The sequence below is a fragment of the Xiphophorus couchianus genome, chromosome 9, assembly GCF_001444195.1.
Source record: "Xiphophorus couchianus chromosome 9, X_couchianus-1.0, whole genome shotgun sequence".
Lineage (NCBI taxonomy): Eukaryota > Metazoa > Chordata > Actinopteri > Cyprinodontiformes > Poeciliidae > Xiphophorus > Xiphophorus couchianus.
Window position 1 is genome coordinate 13,830,855 of NC_040236.1, and position 17,309 is coordinate 13,848,163.

Genomic DNA, 17,309 nt, shown 5'->3' on the forward strand with positions numbered 1-17,309 from the left:
TGAAAATTAAAACTTCTTCCACATGGTGAGTCAGATCTTTTTTAATATTCCGAGGGATTAGCTGTTCCCTCTCGGCTGGAGAAAACATTCCAGCTTCTTGTCCTAAATAAGCTGTTTAAAATCCCTCTAGGGAAGCTGGAAAACTCAGTGTCACAAAACAGATCTCATGATAAGCATGACTTTTGACACCTTCTCATGATCTACGTTTCAAAACACTTTTTCCTCTTTACTTTTAAACAAAATGGCTGCAAATCCAAACACTTGCTCAGTTTTCACATGTTTCTCTTCCACAGAGCTTTTAGTGTTTGAATCAGTTCACAGAGAAAAACTAGATTAAAAAAATATCTAAGATAAACTTCTGGGACATCACAAGATCTTGTATTTTGTCTGGTTAGGATCCCACCCTGGAGGAAAGTTTTGAGTACATTTCAAGCCTCGAATAAGATGCCAGTCATTTAGCAGATTCTGATGGACATGTTGCGAACTGCCTTCAGACGCCATTAACATCATAGACTACGGGCTGAGATTTGTACTGTGTAAACAGAAATGTTATTTCAGGTGCCGTCCTCTAGGTTTTGTTGAACAAAAAGCTGAAATGCATTGTGTACTCTGAGTGCCTGCATTGCTCAATAAAACTAATCAAACATGAAAATTTTTTATCTTGTTTACTTTTTAAGTGGCATCACATTTGACTTATCTAATACTTAATCAAAACATTAACAGGAAATGTGAACATAACGCCCTTTTGTACATAAATGCTGTAGACCATAACTTTGTTTTGTCCTTTAAATCTATTAGGCTGATTCATCGCTAAGTGATGAATCACTCCTTCACATATTAAGTTTATTGCAGTTAGTCTTTTCCTGACTTAAATCATCTTAGTTTACTTAGTCAAATTTTTGTTTAGATTAACTTTTCTCATCTGAGATTAGTTTTAGTATAATTCATTTTAATTTCTGATCTTAACTAACTTAAGTTGATGCCATCTTGCTTTAGTTTATTTAGTTTATCTCAGTTCATCAGACTGAACTGAGATAATTTGGCAAAGGTCAAATTTTTTTCTGACCTTTGCCTAATGTGATGTTCTTCTCAGTTTAGTTAAGTTTGTCTGAGCTACAGTTGGAACCAGATATTTACATACACTACCTGAAGTTAAATCAGATTAAGCTTCTCTTGTTTTAGGTCAGCCATAATTACCAAGATTATTTCTAGAAAACCTTTTGAAAAAATGTTGTGTAACCTTTTTTAAATTCATAAGGTCAGTATCAGAGATGTTCCTCCAAGTTAATTGGAGGAACATCTGTGGTTGTATTTCAAGACCACACCTGAAACACACTGCTTATTTTGTTAACACGATGGTAAAATAAAAACAAATCAGCCAAGATATCAGGAAGAGAATTGTGCAGCTGCACAAGTCTGGTTCATCCTTGGGAACAATTTTCTGATGCTTGAAGGTGCCTCGTTCATTTTTTCAATCAATTAAATGCAAGAATAGTCATGATGGGAATGTCCAACCATCATTCATCTCTGTATACTAGTTGAATAGGTTTGGGTCCAAAATGTGCAGACTGACCCCAGAAGATACTGGTAAGACCTTATCCACAGTGAGAGGAAACTCAGTGAGGAGGAAGCCATTATTCAAAAAGAAACATAAATATCCAGCCTGCTTACTACAATGGTTCCCTGGAATGAAGCGCTTCATTTTTGGAGAAATGTCCTGTTGTCTGATGAAACTAAAGTGGAACAGTTTGGTCACAACAACCATTGTTACATTTGGAGGAAGAAAGGGGATGCTTGTACCATCCTAACCATTAAGTATGGGGGTGGCAGCATTATGTTGTGGGTTCTTTTATAGCAATAGGGATTAGTGCAGTTCATAAAATAGATGCAATCATGAGGAAAGAACATTGACTGAAATATTAAAGCAATATTTAAAGACGCTAACCATAAAGTTAAAACTTGGGCACAGATTAATCGTCCAAATGGACAGTAACCCCAACCATCCAGCCCAAGTGGATGCTTGAGGACAACAAAGTCAATGTTTTGGCATGGCTATCACAAAGCTGTGGTCTCAAACTAATGGAGAAGTTGTGGGTAAATCTGACAAAGGTGTGTGTGAGTGAAACGACCTACAAAATGGACTCAGTGATGCAGAAATGAGGAATGAGCCAGAACTCCAGAAAACTGATGTGAGAAACATGTGGAAAGAAATTCAAAAGGTTTGATCCCAGTCATACAGTTTAAAAGAGAGTTATAGCTGATTCTGACCAAATGTATGTAAACTTTTGACTTTGAATGCTTTAAAAGTTGCCAAAGAATCTCTGAAAAAATGTCAGAAAACTTTTCTGGCATTTAGCAAATAGAAATAGTTTTGGTTATTCTAACTAACCCAAAACAAGAGAACATTGATTCGATTTAACTTCAGACAGAGAGAAGAAAAGTGTATGTGTCTATTTATTCTGTGTATGTAAATATCTGGGTATAACTGGGCTTACTTTAGCTGAACCGCTCTTGTTTTAGCTGGGTTTAATTTAACTGCGTTTGCTTTACTTCTGCTTGATTTTCATAGCATTTATAAGATAATGATATGGGGCAAAGAAAACCTGACATCATAAGAGCAAAAAATTTGTGCAGTGTTTTTAGTTTGTGCAAACTGTTAGATGTAGTCTGACCTCTTGAAAATTTTTAAATGTTAACCGATATAAATAGGTATGAGTGTATTTTCAGCAATATATGATCAGTCGTGAAAAACATCTAATCTTGTGAAGAAACAAAGAGTTTCGCAAACACCAGTAGTGCAGTGTGTTTTAAATCACTTGTATTTGTCAGGCTGAAAATCCAACAAATAATATGTTAACCGTGAGAGTTAGATTATACTACTTTCTCTCTTAATGAGTCACTGGGTTCAGATAGGGTTACATACTTTAGTGAAAGTGTAATGAATCTGAAAAGACAAACAAATTCAAGTCAGAACAGATTTTGATGAAGAACAGTGAAACAGTCCATGAAGTGGAAGTCATCCCAAAGACTATAAAGAACTTATCAGAATTGTCTTTTTGGCTCAGATCATCAGTGTGAAAAAAAAAATCAAAACTTGAAATAATATAAAAATTGTGAAATGAAGCAGCTTTTGCCTGAGGCAAAAAGTTCTGGTTCTGATAGTGAAAATTTTGATGACTCATTTGAAAGAATATTCATATATATTGGTGGGAGCTTAAAAACTGACGTGTAATTGTTTCTGAATGCAATCAATATTTGACAGAAATGTTGTTGCTTAACTTTATTGCTACATTTAGATTTTTATAGTCCTTGATTCTGCATCTTTATTTGCCATGGTAGAAAAATGCAACTAAAGGTTGCAGGATGCTGGCCCTTGAGGCCTGGATTTGCGGGCTGCTGGGCTACGGTTTCCATCCCTTCAGAGGACAGGAAAGATAACTTACAGCCTTCCCCAACAATATGAATGACAGAAAGCAAACGGCATACATCTGAACTGCGAACCAGGCCCACTCGTAATCAACCGAGCCCTTAAGCAATTTGGCAGATGTCAGAAAAACATCTACAATGTCAATGTCACCGACAGAACCGAAACTAACAGCAGCAAGGCAGATATCTACCTGACAAAGTGATGCAATTCTGGTTGAAAATAGCACAGGCACTTCGCGTCTACCCATCTGACATTCATGACACTTCTTACAAAATGCCATAATGTCCTTCCGGAAATGCCACATAATCCTGGCGTTGGTCTTATTAATGCCCAAGAGGCCTGAAGTAGGAATTTTTAGAGCTAATCTCATAATCTCTTCCTTGTAGCAGAAGGGAAGTGCAATCTGATGATACACTCTCCATTCTCCAGCAGCTGGACGTTGATGGTTCCTCAGATTTCTCATCAACACACTATTTTCCACATAAAAGCCTTATGGCTCTCCTGCCATAGGTTTCAAAGTATCAGCACTAGACAATGCATCAGTAATTTAAGGATCACAGCTATGCTCCCTAATCAATCCTCCTTACTGAAATTTTGTTTTAACGTGAATCAGCTTTGGTTCTTCCTGATCTCTCACCATCTCTGTGGCTTCTCCCTGACTGACTTGAGACTGGGAACGAGTAGCTACAGTAGTAGGATAAACCCCCGTGAATTCCCTTCCCTGAAAAACGTACGGGAGAATCTGCAACCAGAGGTGCAACATTTTCTCTTCGTAAAGTGCCCTGTAAAGCATGTGGTCCCATTCAGATTCTTATATTGTTGACTTTTTATATCCTTCCATGCTTACATGATTCATACCACCAGAAAAATAAAAATTGGACCTGCCATACAACATGAAGTAGGCAAGAAAATCTAAAAAAAATCATCATACCCCAGCTAAAGAAATTCAAGAAAAGGTGAAAAACAAAATCATCTATTTCTGTTATCAGAATGGAAACAGTTATGAAGTCATTTTTAAGGTTTGACCTAAGATGAACAGACTCAACTAAGAGCAACAATCCAAAAGCACAGTCTTTGCAAAATGTCTCAGAAAAACTAAATTAAAGTTTATGGAGTGGCCAAGTCAAAGTCTGGATTTAAATCTGATTAAGATGTTGTGGCATGATCTTAGACAAGCCTCAGAACTAAAATAATTCTGCAACGAGACGTGGGCCAAAATTCCTCAACAGTGATGTTAAAGATTTATTGCCAATTATCATAAACACTTGGTGGCAGCTGTTGCTGCCCAGGCTGGCACAACTGTTAAGGCAGTTTCAGAGGGAAATTACTTTTTCACATTAAGCCACTTTATTTTCCCTGAAGAAAATAAAGCAATCATTCAAAAGCTGCATTTTCTCAGAGTATTTCTTTTTCAAATTTGTTTGATGTAAAACCAAAAACAGAAAACATCTGAAAGGGGGCAAATCTTTTCTGCACTGCACTTTTGGTGCGATCATAACGTTGACCTATTTAGGTAGCCTATTGAGGAAAAGAAAAATAAACAAAGCAGCAGAAATCCTCCTTAAACATCAGATATGAAAGCTTTCATTTTTCATTGTGTTTAGCTAAGCTTAGGATTTTATAGGCCTTTATGCCCATCAGACCATTTTAAGTAATCTCTTTCTCAAGGAAATGATTGACCTAATTTTAAAGGGTTTGGCAAGTTTATCTATCCATTTTGTCTCCCACAGTCTTACAGTCCCATTGGATTCTCCCTTTGAGCAACTTGTCCATATAAGGGAAAGTGAACAGTATTTCACAATCACATCAGCCTTGTTTTGTTTTATGATCCGAGCACATTAATCAGTCATTAAAAACTTAAGGATGGCCCGTTTCTGCCAAATATGGTTATAGCCAAAAACAAGCTTTCTTATTTAGTTGACATTCTGGCACAACTTTATAATTCAAAAGTGAAAGGACAGAAAGGGCAAAGAGTTGTTTATGAAAGAAAAGCAGAGGACTTTAGGTTTTCAGCGTCTCATTTTATTTTCAGTCATGCATTAGTTAACATGATCAAACAGATTTACATTCCCTTGTAGGTAGTTTATATAAGTATATCCCTCAAACTTGCAGTCAGGCTAACTGATCTAATGTTCTTACTAGTTTAATTATCTAGATATAAAGCTCTGAAATCATTACTTCCATTGTCTTGTACTTTTTTTGCAAAGAAATGCTGAAGATAGATGCTGCTATCTCTAAAGTTTGCTTTTCAGTGACACCACATGAAATCATAACATCCTGGCTAAGAATGATTGTGCAGACAATACTGCAGATTAAATTTTTCTGAAGTCGAAACAACATTGAGCAAGAACGAGTTTTTCTAAATAAACAGCTATTCAAAAACATCTTGGCACTTAAACAGACTATGATAATATCTCAGTATTGGCTCCTACCATTGAGATGTTTACACGTTCATGTGTGAACAGGCAGCAGGCTGAAGGATTAACACTCCATTGCGAAACCCAAAGTCGCTACAACTGGCTTTATGACAGAACAGGTGCCTGCGGACCCTGTCAGAACTGGCAGTAAACTGGGGGCTGATGATTATGGGAGGGAGTCACGCTTGGGTTAAATCCCTGAAGGCAAATCCCAAATGTGAGGTACAAGAGATGTGACGGAAAGAACATAAATTTAAAATCTAGAGATAAAATTTGGAAGAAAAAAGGACTAAGAAGACATACGTTTCCTGTTTCAACATTCAGTCCAAAACTTCCGAGAACTCTCTCCACAAGTATCAAGTTTTATTGATCCTTCAGGCTTAAAGCAAAAACTGAAACATTTTACATCCTAGAGCAAACCATTTTGATGAATGCATCTCACTTCTGTCATGATTATAATCATGTGGAGATGTGGCATTGAATACAATCCAGTTTTCAAAAGCATTCATCAATTTTTACTTAAAACAAAAAACAAATGGCAAAAAAATGGATCAAACACACAATCACAGAACAACGTGTGTGTCCCAGATGTGTCTGTAGCTGCGAGGAAGGTTCTGTCTTTACTCCCGTGCATGCACAGGCATTAATCTGAATCCATGAATTGTTAACTCATATGATCTGGCTCGTTTCCTGGATGTGTTGTAAACATCCAACTTTCATTTGATTGGAAAAAAGCATGTTGTCTGTGTCTCCCCTATTAACATTACCTGTGGCCTTGCATTACTCTGAGGGTTTATGTCCTGACTAAGAGGGATTGGAAGATGCTGATAGCCATTCAGAGATAATGTTCTGAGTCAGTAAGCTTGTTGTAATCAGAACAGAAAGCTACAGCTTATCACTTGGGAGACCTCATCCTCCATGCATTGGTCAATTTGATCCACATGTGACAAAACTCTGATATGTTTATATGGATTTTTTGGGGGGCAAAAATAACATTTGTTCCTTCACAGTGGATCCCTTTCTATCCATGGATTCACCAATTGGTGGATTTTCTGTGGAATGTAGCTGCAAAGTATCTGCAGAAAAAACAGCTCGTTTGCAGTTTTTATTTTGTAGAGCACATCTATAATAGTCAAAAGAAAATGCAGCATTGGAAGATGATGTATCTAATAAATATTTGATGCATTATTGGTTGTCATCCAGGAGCATCATTTCTTTTCCTTGGCACAGATCGACTATATCCACAAGAGGGGAAATAAGAAAGACAGTAAATATTAGTTGATGCTTAAGTGCTAAGATAGTTTCCGCTGTGCAATATGGTGTATTTGATATGTGTGAACTATTGAAATAGGTAGTTTTAAGCATTTTTAGAGGGAGTCTCAAGTATTCATTGATTTTAGTTATTTGTAGGCAGCTATGGTTCCTAACTCCCATGAATACTAGGCCACTGTACTTCCCATTAAAAACATTTCAGTCCCTGGATAATGACAACATCAACTACATTCATTTAAATTTAAAAGAAGAAGACCCTGAGCATGGAAAAGCAGTGCTAAAATGCTGCAGTTGTCTCCAATAACAACTGCAGCTTGTGTTTTTTGACTCAGTTTGCCCTTTATTCTCAGCCAATAACTTTTTCAGTTCAGTTTGAAGGTAACAGAATCAGAAATAAAATACCTATAAATTGCTCTATTGTTGTGGATTCTAGCACAAAAAGCCAGAGTAGGCATGTGCAAAGTGGGCCTCTATTACGCCACTGAAAACTGACCTCCATATTGAAAACAGATGACACAAATCTCAGACACAGAGGAAAAGAAAATCTCTGGTTTGCAGATAATCCATGTTAGTGTGGACAAGGCCTGAACCAACATCCATCACCAGGTCCACTACTGTTAATGTATATTACAGTATCACACAGACAGCAGAGGGAAGGTGTTTGCCAACAGATGCTTCCGACCATTTGCTAGGACTCCCGTACTCATCAGGGTGATGCGCCGAGTATCCCACAGCCTCCACAAGCCTCCTCTTCTGAGCCCGATGCAGGAGGATCCTATAGGTCCCCGTCAGAGGACTTCTACAGTCTAAACATGGATTGTTTTCCAGATGAACCTTTGAAATGCCTAAACCTGAGAGGAAATTCTTTACCTCCTGCTCCTCCATACTCAGAGTCTGATTGGCCTGGGCAAAGTGGGCTGGAGATGTGGGTAAAGAGACATATGGGCGAGGATACTCTATCCCCTTCAGCCAAGTGCTGTTTGTAATCTCTGTGATGGAGGAGCGGTCCACAGGCACAATCCGCAGCATGCCCTTAATGAGAAGCTGGCACGGATCAGGTACAAACGAAGGAATGCTGTAAGACCCCTGCAGGATGCAGCGCTTCAGCCTCCCAAGGTTGTCTCCATAGAAGGGTAAAGTTGCTGTCACCATGAAGTACAAGAGAATACCTAGAGCCCAGATGTCCGAATAGCGTCCGACGTAACCTTTCTGCCTGAAGAGTTCGGGTGCAGCGTAAGGCGGGGAGCCACAGAAACTGGTGAGTAGCTCATTAGGGCCGCATTCTGTACTGAAACCAAAGTCCCCAACCTTGATGCAATAGCTGGTGGTGTAGAAGATGTTCTCGGCTTTAAGATCCCGGTGCACAATGTTGTTGTCATGCTGAAAAATCACAAAAGACAAACATTTTAAGTACAAAGAAATAAATCTCACTAGACTCAGCTAATAAAAAAGAGAATGTTGCAACAGAACCTCTATTTGCCATATTATGTTACCAAAACAAAACTAAACAAAAACACCTGAAACCTTTGGAGTCATTGGCATTTTTTCCTCTGAAGCACATGAACAGAAATGTTGCTTGAAGCCTGGGGAAGTTGGTTTCTCCTAAACCCAACAGCTGCTATAAAAATGCTTCTCTAGATTTCAGACAATTTCAAACTAACATATACCACACACCCAATAATCTTCCTTGGTTAACTTGTTACTACAGTGTTTGAAGTAACAAAACAAATTCATTTTCAGCTTCTTTTTTTTTGTTGCTATAAATATTTATGGTGGATCAGTAGGAGGAATCTTTAGCTAGTAAACAACAGGATATGAGTTTGATTCCTGCCTCTTCACTGCATGTCTAAGTATCCTCGGGCAAGGCACTAAATCGTCAGCTGACAACCATGAATGTATAGTGGTTGGGAGTGCAGCTGGGCGAATGATGCTGGTACTGTTAAAGTCCTTTAGGTAGTTTTTAATAGGCTCAGCACATATACCACTTTACATGTAATTGCATCTGGGCGTCACATGTAATCCCAGAGGTTTTTACATGTGCTTCACATCATCAAAAAGGTTTCAAATTACACGTGTTTCACTTATGTTGTTAAATGTAACATGTGAAATGTGGTAAGTCACACTGACATATGACCACCTGTGATAAGATGTTATTTTGTACATTTTGTCTCAAAGAGGAAAAATTACACTGTATAATCAAACTTTATTGTCAAAACATGTCTGAGATTTTTCTTGCACAACAGTGTGGTTTTATGGGCAAACTTACACAATCTAAAGTGCACAGAAGAGCAGACAATGCTGCCCTAAGCTGGTAAATGTTTCATCTTTAGTTTCATTGTTGGCTGATGTACAAATGTAATTTTCCATTCATAACCTTATTAAACTGGGGAAGCTGTAACTACCTGATTATAGCAGCCTGTATTTATGATTTAGAGAGGGTCAGAGGTGATTTTTCTGACATAATTTTCTCTATTGTAGGATAATTTATAAAGTTTTTCAGCTGGTTGGCAGTCATCTATTATTTTATTTACATATCTTCTTCAGTTTGTGCTACTTTGGGTTTATTTTAGTGTATGCGGTATTAAGGTTTACCTCGCCTCAGTAACATGTACAAACCATGGACGGATGAATGGGTTGGTGGGTTTATTCGTATTTTCCTTGAAGTAACACCATTGTAACTTGTGCCACAGTGTAAAATCTAACAGTTAAAACCTTTTTGGGAACGTGTTCCTGGTTCAGTAAATATCCATATCATGCCTAATTCTGTCTTTTGTGCTTTCTGAACATTTACTTAAGATGCAACATTTTTAGAAGAGAATCATATCATCCCACTGTGTACAATTAGGCATCTGTTTAGAGACAAATAGTGGAAATTTCCAGACTTCAACTAAGTGAGGCTTGCCTACAATTTTTCCATTCCAAGGAATGCATAAAATATTACTTATTTATTTATAGAAAATTAATATTGATACAAAGAGAGGAATAGCCAGTGCCTCCCTGGAGGAGGTTTTGGACCCATCAGTCATCAGGGGGATATTTCAAGCCTTGTTGACCTCAATAAATTACATATACTAGCAGAAGTTTACTAAGTTATTTTGATTTGATCACAGGCCAATGACTATCATATTTCATCAGAGCTAACTGGTCCAAATAGGGGTCAGAACCAAGTATAGTCCAGCAACATGATTCACATATGAATTCATCTGTGTGGTAAAATCCCCTATGGAACTGTGATGTTCTTTTAGCTGCTCTAAATTTGTGAAATTTCTGTTGTTTTAGAGAAAAAAGTATTAAAATTAAAACCTTTCCTGATACTAATTTTATGTCATATACACAATTTCTCTTCTTGGTGTAATATCTATTAAAATAAGTTTGAAGGGAAAATGATTTTCCCTAATCAGAGAGCCTTGACTTCTTATTTTAAAGAAAGGAATGAGATTTATAAAACAGAAATGTTATTGTTGTCTTAAAATCACACGATTAATATTTCATCAGAAACTGAATGATTACAATGGAACTTACCTAATAAATTATTTACCTAAAGAATAAATAATTGACATATTAGTAACTGAATTAACATGAAAACATAAAATCTATTGTTTATCAAAAGCATCATCAGCTTTTTGTGTACAATTGTGAGATCTAAAGACCTGTCCTAACCTTCAAGTAAAGGTTTGGAGAGGAAAAATGAGAATTTAAATGGACAAAGGCCTTTGAGGCATGGCAGGTTTCAATGCCAGAAACCTTAGATAACCTTAGAAAACTTGACAAGACGTGTTTTAATCCTGCCACATCAGTTTGACACGGCCTCAAGGTTGTCTCTCCAGGGAGGCATTAGCTGATTTTACCTGTCACTGCATGGGATGTTCAGCGGCTCCAAAATTTATAGCAAATCACAAACAGCAGCAAATTGTTTGATTAACTAGGTTTCGTCTTCAACACTGGGGTACAAAAGGCAATAAAAGTTGCTTTAAATTTAGACCAAAGACTACTATTAAAGAACTTGCTTCTACTTCCTCAAACTATTGTTTTTGTTTAGGTTTAGAGACCAAAACCCTGTATAATATATACCTGGCTAGAGCTGAGTCCTCCTGTTGAGACATACAGAAAAATGAGGCCATTCACTTCAAAAGCTAACTGAGTCCTAAACTAGCAGGAACTTTTTGACACATTTAAATAAACTGTCAATAATTATAAAAAAATTAAAGCCCCAAAAGTCTCAGGAAGATAATCTGCAGAATGATACATCATTCATGCTCAATTCATTGGCTCTTTGGACCAGCCTTGGTGGCGGTAACTGGGTCATGCCATAACATGTACCAACTCTGACGATCTCAGGATGCGAAGAAGTCATAAATCTTTGCCATTTCTCCAAACTGTAATTGCACCGAGTACTGCTTGAAGAACACCAAGAGCTCTTCAGCACATCAAACAGCATCCACAAAACAAACTATCACTTTTATACTTCAGTCGTATGCCAAAAAACGTTTTGTTTGTTTCGTCTAGTCTTATTTTCCTGCAGGTAATCTAGCCAGTACAATTTCAACATAGAGCAGAGTTGTGTTGTTTGAGGCTAAAGCAATGAAAATCACTGAATTAAATCCAGGTTTCAGAAAAAGTTTGAGCGTCTCTTCAGACTTCCTTAATCCGTATTTTTTAGTGGTTTTGATTAAGAATGTCTGTAGAGTGTTTAAGCAAAACTCTTAGATTACATTTCCCAGAGCTATTAATCTTGGCAAGCTGGTTGAAACACTATAGGTTTGGTTTGACTGCAGTTTGCAACTTTTATTGCGACTTTCAACTACCTCTGTCTTAAAATTAGAATAATTAAAAAAAAACTTCTGCTCTGCAGGTGAAAGTAAGAAAAACAACAATCAAGTCTTTAAAATAATTTAAATTATTTTCTCATAACTTAGTTAAAGAGTAATGGGTAGCAACAGTCCCTGCCATGTGTGGCGTAGAGTAGTGCCGGGTAGTAAATGATGATTAACAGTGACACGAAGGCTCACCATGTGTTTCACAGCGGAGATGATCTGTGCAAACACCAGCTTTGTTTCCAGGTCGTTCAGCTTCCCCCTGCTGGTGATTCTGGAGAACAGGTCCCCCCCGCTGCCATACTCCATCACCAGGTACAGCCTTCTGGTGGTCTCTATCACCTCGTAAAGGCGCACTATGTTGGGGTGGCTCAGCTTCTCCATGCAGCTGATCTCACAGGAGGCCAAAGACTGGCTCTTCTTGTCTTGACGCAACTTGTCAATAATTTTAACAGCAACTCTCTCTGCAAACAGGAGATGAGAGGCAGGAGTGGATTTGTGGTAAAAACGTCCAGTGAATTCAGAGGGAGTTCACGTGAGAGCAAAACACTTACTTTGGGACACTGAGGGTTTTTATATTAAATCTACTGAAACAGGTTTAATTTTGATGTAAAAATATAGGACTTCATGTTTTAATCTAATCACATAAAAATCACTTGAAAGATGCTGAGTTGTACTAGAAAAAGCTACCAGCATTTTACAACTTGGGCAATTAAAAAACAAACAATTCTTGAGAAAAAGGTATTAATTCAAACCTTTAGTCAAGGCATGGATGCCCAACTTCACTGTAGAGAAGTTTCCCTGGCCGACCTCTCCACGGAGCTCATAAAACCCAACCCGCCGACCGAGCATCAGGTCCCTGACTATCCTCTCGTTGTGCGCCATGTCATAGATGACCCTTTCGATGGGAGTCTGCTTGACTCTTTCTGCCTCGGTGAGCTGTGGAATGACACTGGTGGCAGCAGAAGCCAGGGGAGATGCTGACTTTTCCACTTTTGTGGAGTCGTCTGTGGCATTTTTGCTCATTTTTGGCTTTGGCCATAGCCGTGTTTTGATGCCTTGAAAAATTAAGAAAAGGAGAGAAAAAAACATGAGATGATGACAGCAGAGAGAGTTGCATTACAACAGTGCCTTTGAAAAGTTTTCATACCTGTTGACCTTTTGCTACCAATGAAACTTCTGTGCATTTCATTGAGATTTTATGAGGTAACTCAGTATAAAGCAATGCTTTAATGTAAAAGGCAGGGAAAATAATACCTAGGTCTTCAAAACGTTTCACACACGTGAAAATGTGGTGTACTTTCATTTTCAGTTTATGAATCAACACTTTGTAGACAGTACTTTGTAGAACCAGATTATGCTGCAACAATGGATGAAATATTTGGAGGATATAAAATTCTGCCAGTTTTGCATATCTATGACATTTTTGCTTATTCTTTGTTCCTAGACGGCTCAGGCTTAGACAGATTACAATATTAGTGTGTTTAATAATCCATTTTCAAGTTCTGCTTCAGATTCTCAGTTGAATTAATTTCCGGACATTGACTGGGCCGTTCTAACACATCAACATACTTTGCTCTAAACCATTCTGTAGGAGTATTTTACAGTTATTGTCCTGATGGAAGCTGAACCACCACCATAGCTAAAGGATTGCCCTGTATGCTCCATCCATCTTACCATCAACTCCTGCCAGCTTCACAGTATCTGGAGAGCAAAGCATCCCACAGCATGATGCTTCCATCGCAATATTGGGATTCTGTGTTCATGGTGAGGTGCTGTGTTATTTCTATGCTATGTGACAATTTTCAACTACTACTTTGTGTTGGTCTATCACATAGAAACCAAATGGTGTAATGCCGAGGTATCCAGTCCTTCAGTCCTCAAGGGTCAGTGTCCTGACATTTTTAGATGTGTCTCTGCTCCAACACAGCTGATTGAAATGCTTCAACTCATGTCATAATGTTCTTCAGATGCCTGCTAATGAACCATTATTTGATTAAACTGTGTTGAAGAAAGGACAAAAATTAAAACATGCAGAAACCCTTAAGGATTGACCTTGGACACCACTGTTATCATGTAAGAAAAAGTTTAAAATGTCTATAGGTACCTTAATAAAATACTATAAGATAACCACTGACAAATAAAGGGCAAAACATTTTTTTCCAAGCAGCACTTACTTACTTACTTACTTATATAAGAAAGATATTTGCTGCTCTGCCATCAGTGTTTGACTCTTATGGGAAATCCGCATGGAGACAACTAGTAAAGCCGTTCCATGTCTAGAACATTGGTAATGGGATTATCCTCCCTGTCATGTCATTTTGTCTTGTGTGACATAAAACGTCTGCCCTCTTTTACATAATTCACAATGGAGGTTTCATCAGTGCTTAATCTCAAGGTTAAACTTCAGCACTGAATCTAGAAACAAATGAAGTAAATTTTAAGGAGTTTAATTTAACATGTTATAGGGTGACCCCTGTTCTCTGTCCAAAAAGCTTAATCTTAATTCTCACACAGTACATAAAAAAAGCTGATCTTTTAAAACTTCAGCTTTCATTTTTGTCAAACAGGAACCTTTTTGTACTTTCATGCCAAAGTTGCACAATGTTCCTTTTTACAGGAAGCAGGAATCAACAGCTTCAGTGTTATGTAAGGAGCTGGTAAAAAGGGGTCAGGAGTTCTGTTCATTTGTCAGCACATTCAACCTCCCAAAACAAACTGATAAATAATAGACTTGCTGATCCTAAAATATAAACTCATTTCTTAGATATTTCATTTTGTGCTGTCAGCTGCTGTTTCATCACGCTGCTTTACCGCCTGGTCACCGATGGCTAAATTTAGTCCATGCTTGGCAAATTTCCCAGGATAATGAGGATTACTTGCCTCTCTTAACCCATGGACGTATTTATGGGTTACGTCCAAAGGTAGAATGTTATTTTTAAGAAACCTTACTGGCCCTATGACTTTTTAAAGAGCTTCCAAATTGAGGTCAGTGTTGACCACTGGGATCTCTCCGAACAAAAGTTGTTAAAATATTAGCAACTTTTGTTAATATTATTCCAGTTTACTGACAATAAAAAAAATGTTCCTTCATTTTAGACAATGTATTTCACCATATTTTACATATTATCTTAGCTAATTAAAAATACAAATAAATAAACTTGCTTATAAGATCTAAATGATAAATTTAACCCCTGAATTTGTGACATATTTTCTCTATATATAAAATTACATGAGAATTACACTGACAGTTTATGTCATTTTATTCACTGAATAAAATGACATAATTTTATGTCGTGAATAAAATTGTTTGTGCATTTTATTCACTGAATAAAATGACAAAGTGTTATAAAACCTAAACATTTTCTCCAATTACCAGATATGCTTATATGAAAGTTTAAAAAAAAATCTTAAAATAAAGTTAATGTCCAATAAGCAAAACTTCTCTTCTTCAATTAAACACAGCATGCCATAAAGGGATGATTTAAATATCATAGTTCATGATCTTTAACCTACTAGTTAACTTAGTCCAACTAAAATCACAAAAAGCAGTTATAAAGTTGAATTTTAGATAAATTAGTAAAGTAGGAAATCTTACCAGGGAGTTGTGGGTCCTTCATGTCTGTCCCAGAGGCTTTACCACCTGACTGTGACCAAACATGTGAATAGAGCTTCAGAGGACTAATTCACTCCTCACAATCCTATTAATACGATGTACTAGTAGACGGCTCATTATCTCCCCTGGCACAAACTGACCTCATGAAAGTGCTGAAAACATACGCCCAGAGTTTAGAGCAACCATTCGTCCATGTTCATGCAGATTATAGAGTCATATTTGCAGTTGTGATGTTAGAATCGGAATATAAATTAAGCTGTTTGCATTTTAAACCGTTGGACCAAACTTCATTTAGAATTAAAGAAAGTATTGAAGATTCATGTTAAAAAATATCACAATATGGTAAATTACTGTGTACATTTTCCCACCAAATTGAAATATTAACTATTATACATCTCAATTTTTTAATTTAATTATATTTTCAACTATAAGAACTAATTATTTGCATTATCCAAAGGAGCAATGAAGTGAATGTGTTTTGCAACAGATGGCGAGTGTCTTGAATGCAAAAGGGAGATGCACGTGGACAGGATGAGATAAGATTTATCTTCCATTTGTATCAGGAAGTTTTCATTTTTAAATAAGTCAGAAAAATCCACTGCAACAACTGCAGATCTCAAACTCCAATATTACTACCACATAAATAAAAGTATTAAAAGTTGCCAGTGATAACACTGAACAATTTTTTGTAGTAAAATATATTTCATTGTTTGTGCAAAAAGATTAAAAAAAAAAAATGTATTGTTATTGTCTTATAATGGTAAACTTATGGGTCACTGAGCACAATGTCTAGCAAATTAAACTGTTTTCCCAGCTGGCAATGGGAATGCACTTAACTTTGATTACACAACACTGAATATTCTGACTTCTGAAATAAAAGCAGCATGCCAAGAGTATACTGGTGAACTGAATTATATTTTTTATTTCAGTTATTTTTACCTCGCTCTATTTTAGCTCTTTCCAACAATAACCTTGTTGTTTAAATTAAACACAATTTTAAAAAAAATGTTTTACAGCTGTATAGAAGGCAGACTGCATAATATTGTTGACTTCCTAATATTTAGGGAACACAGCTGAGTCAACCTTTGTGTAATTTAAACTCTGCATAAATCCAGCTGTGTGGCCTACATGCAAAGCACTATTTGCAAAGCTGGTTTAAGAATTAATGGAAAATGGATGGAGCTAAATCTGGAACAGTCCTGAAAGAAAATCTATTGCACCTGCAAAAGATGAGACGGTGGTGAAGGTTCACCTTCCAGCAGTACAGCAGCCCTAAACATACAACAAGAACTAAAACGAAATTGTTTAGATTGCAGCAAGCCCAGACCTACGTCCAATTGATAACGTTTAAAAACTGATCCTTACAAGTGGTGAACTGAGCTTGAGTTATGTGCAAAGAAATATGGAAAATGTATCTGGATGTGAAAAATTGTCAGATTATATTTTCATATTTTCCTTTGCAAAAGGTAAAACAATGAATAAAAAAATTCTCTCCAGTTCACTACTATCGTATGGTGGTGAAAGTTCACCACCATAAGAACCTTCACCACCATAGGTGAATGCCACGTTCTTTTTATCACGTGGCATGATGAAAATAAGTTTTACACTAAATACTTTAACAAGAAACTGCACAGGCTATTACATAACAAACTAACAAAATAAAATAAGTAGACAAATGGTTGTGGTAATTTGTTGTTTGTCTTTGTCACAATGATATTGGCGCAGGTATATAATGGAGATAATTAACAATTATTAGAATAACA

At 36.9% G+C, this 17,309-nt stretch overlaps 1 protein-coding gene across 1 annotated transcript; it reads right to left on the reverse strand.

The window, feature by feature from the left end:
• Positions 1–7,126: 7,126 nt before the first annotated feature.
• Positions 7,127–15,707, reverse strand: LOC114150478 (serine/threonine-protein kinase NIM1). Its single transcript, XM_028026882.1, has 4 exons — positions 15,529–15,707; positions 12,686–12,988; positions 12,126–12,394; positions 7,127–8,496 (listed from the first exon to the last, which is right to left on the reverse strand). The coding sequence occupies exons 1-4, from the start codon at positions 15,548–15,550 to the stop codon at positions 7,744–7,746; spliced, it is 1,347 nt and encodes a 448-aa protein (XP_027882683.1). The 5' UTR covers positions 15,551–15,707; the 3' UTR covers positions 7,127–7,743.
• Positions 15,708–17,309: the final 1,602 nt, after the last annotated feature.

Bases quoted from the DNA above. Each gene is read 5' to 3' on its own strand.
- LOC114150478 (XM_028026882.1), bottom strand. From the start codon at position 15,550: ATGAAGGACCCACAACTCCCTG. The intron at 12,989-15,528 runs GTAAGATTTCCT...TAATTTTTCAAG, and splicing joins GAAGGACCCACAACTCCCTG to GCATCAAAACACGGCTATGG. The intron at 12,395-12,685 runs GTTTGAATTAAT...TCCTGTTTGCAG, and splicing joins CATCCATGCCTTGACTAAAG to AGAGAGTTGCTGTTAAAATT.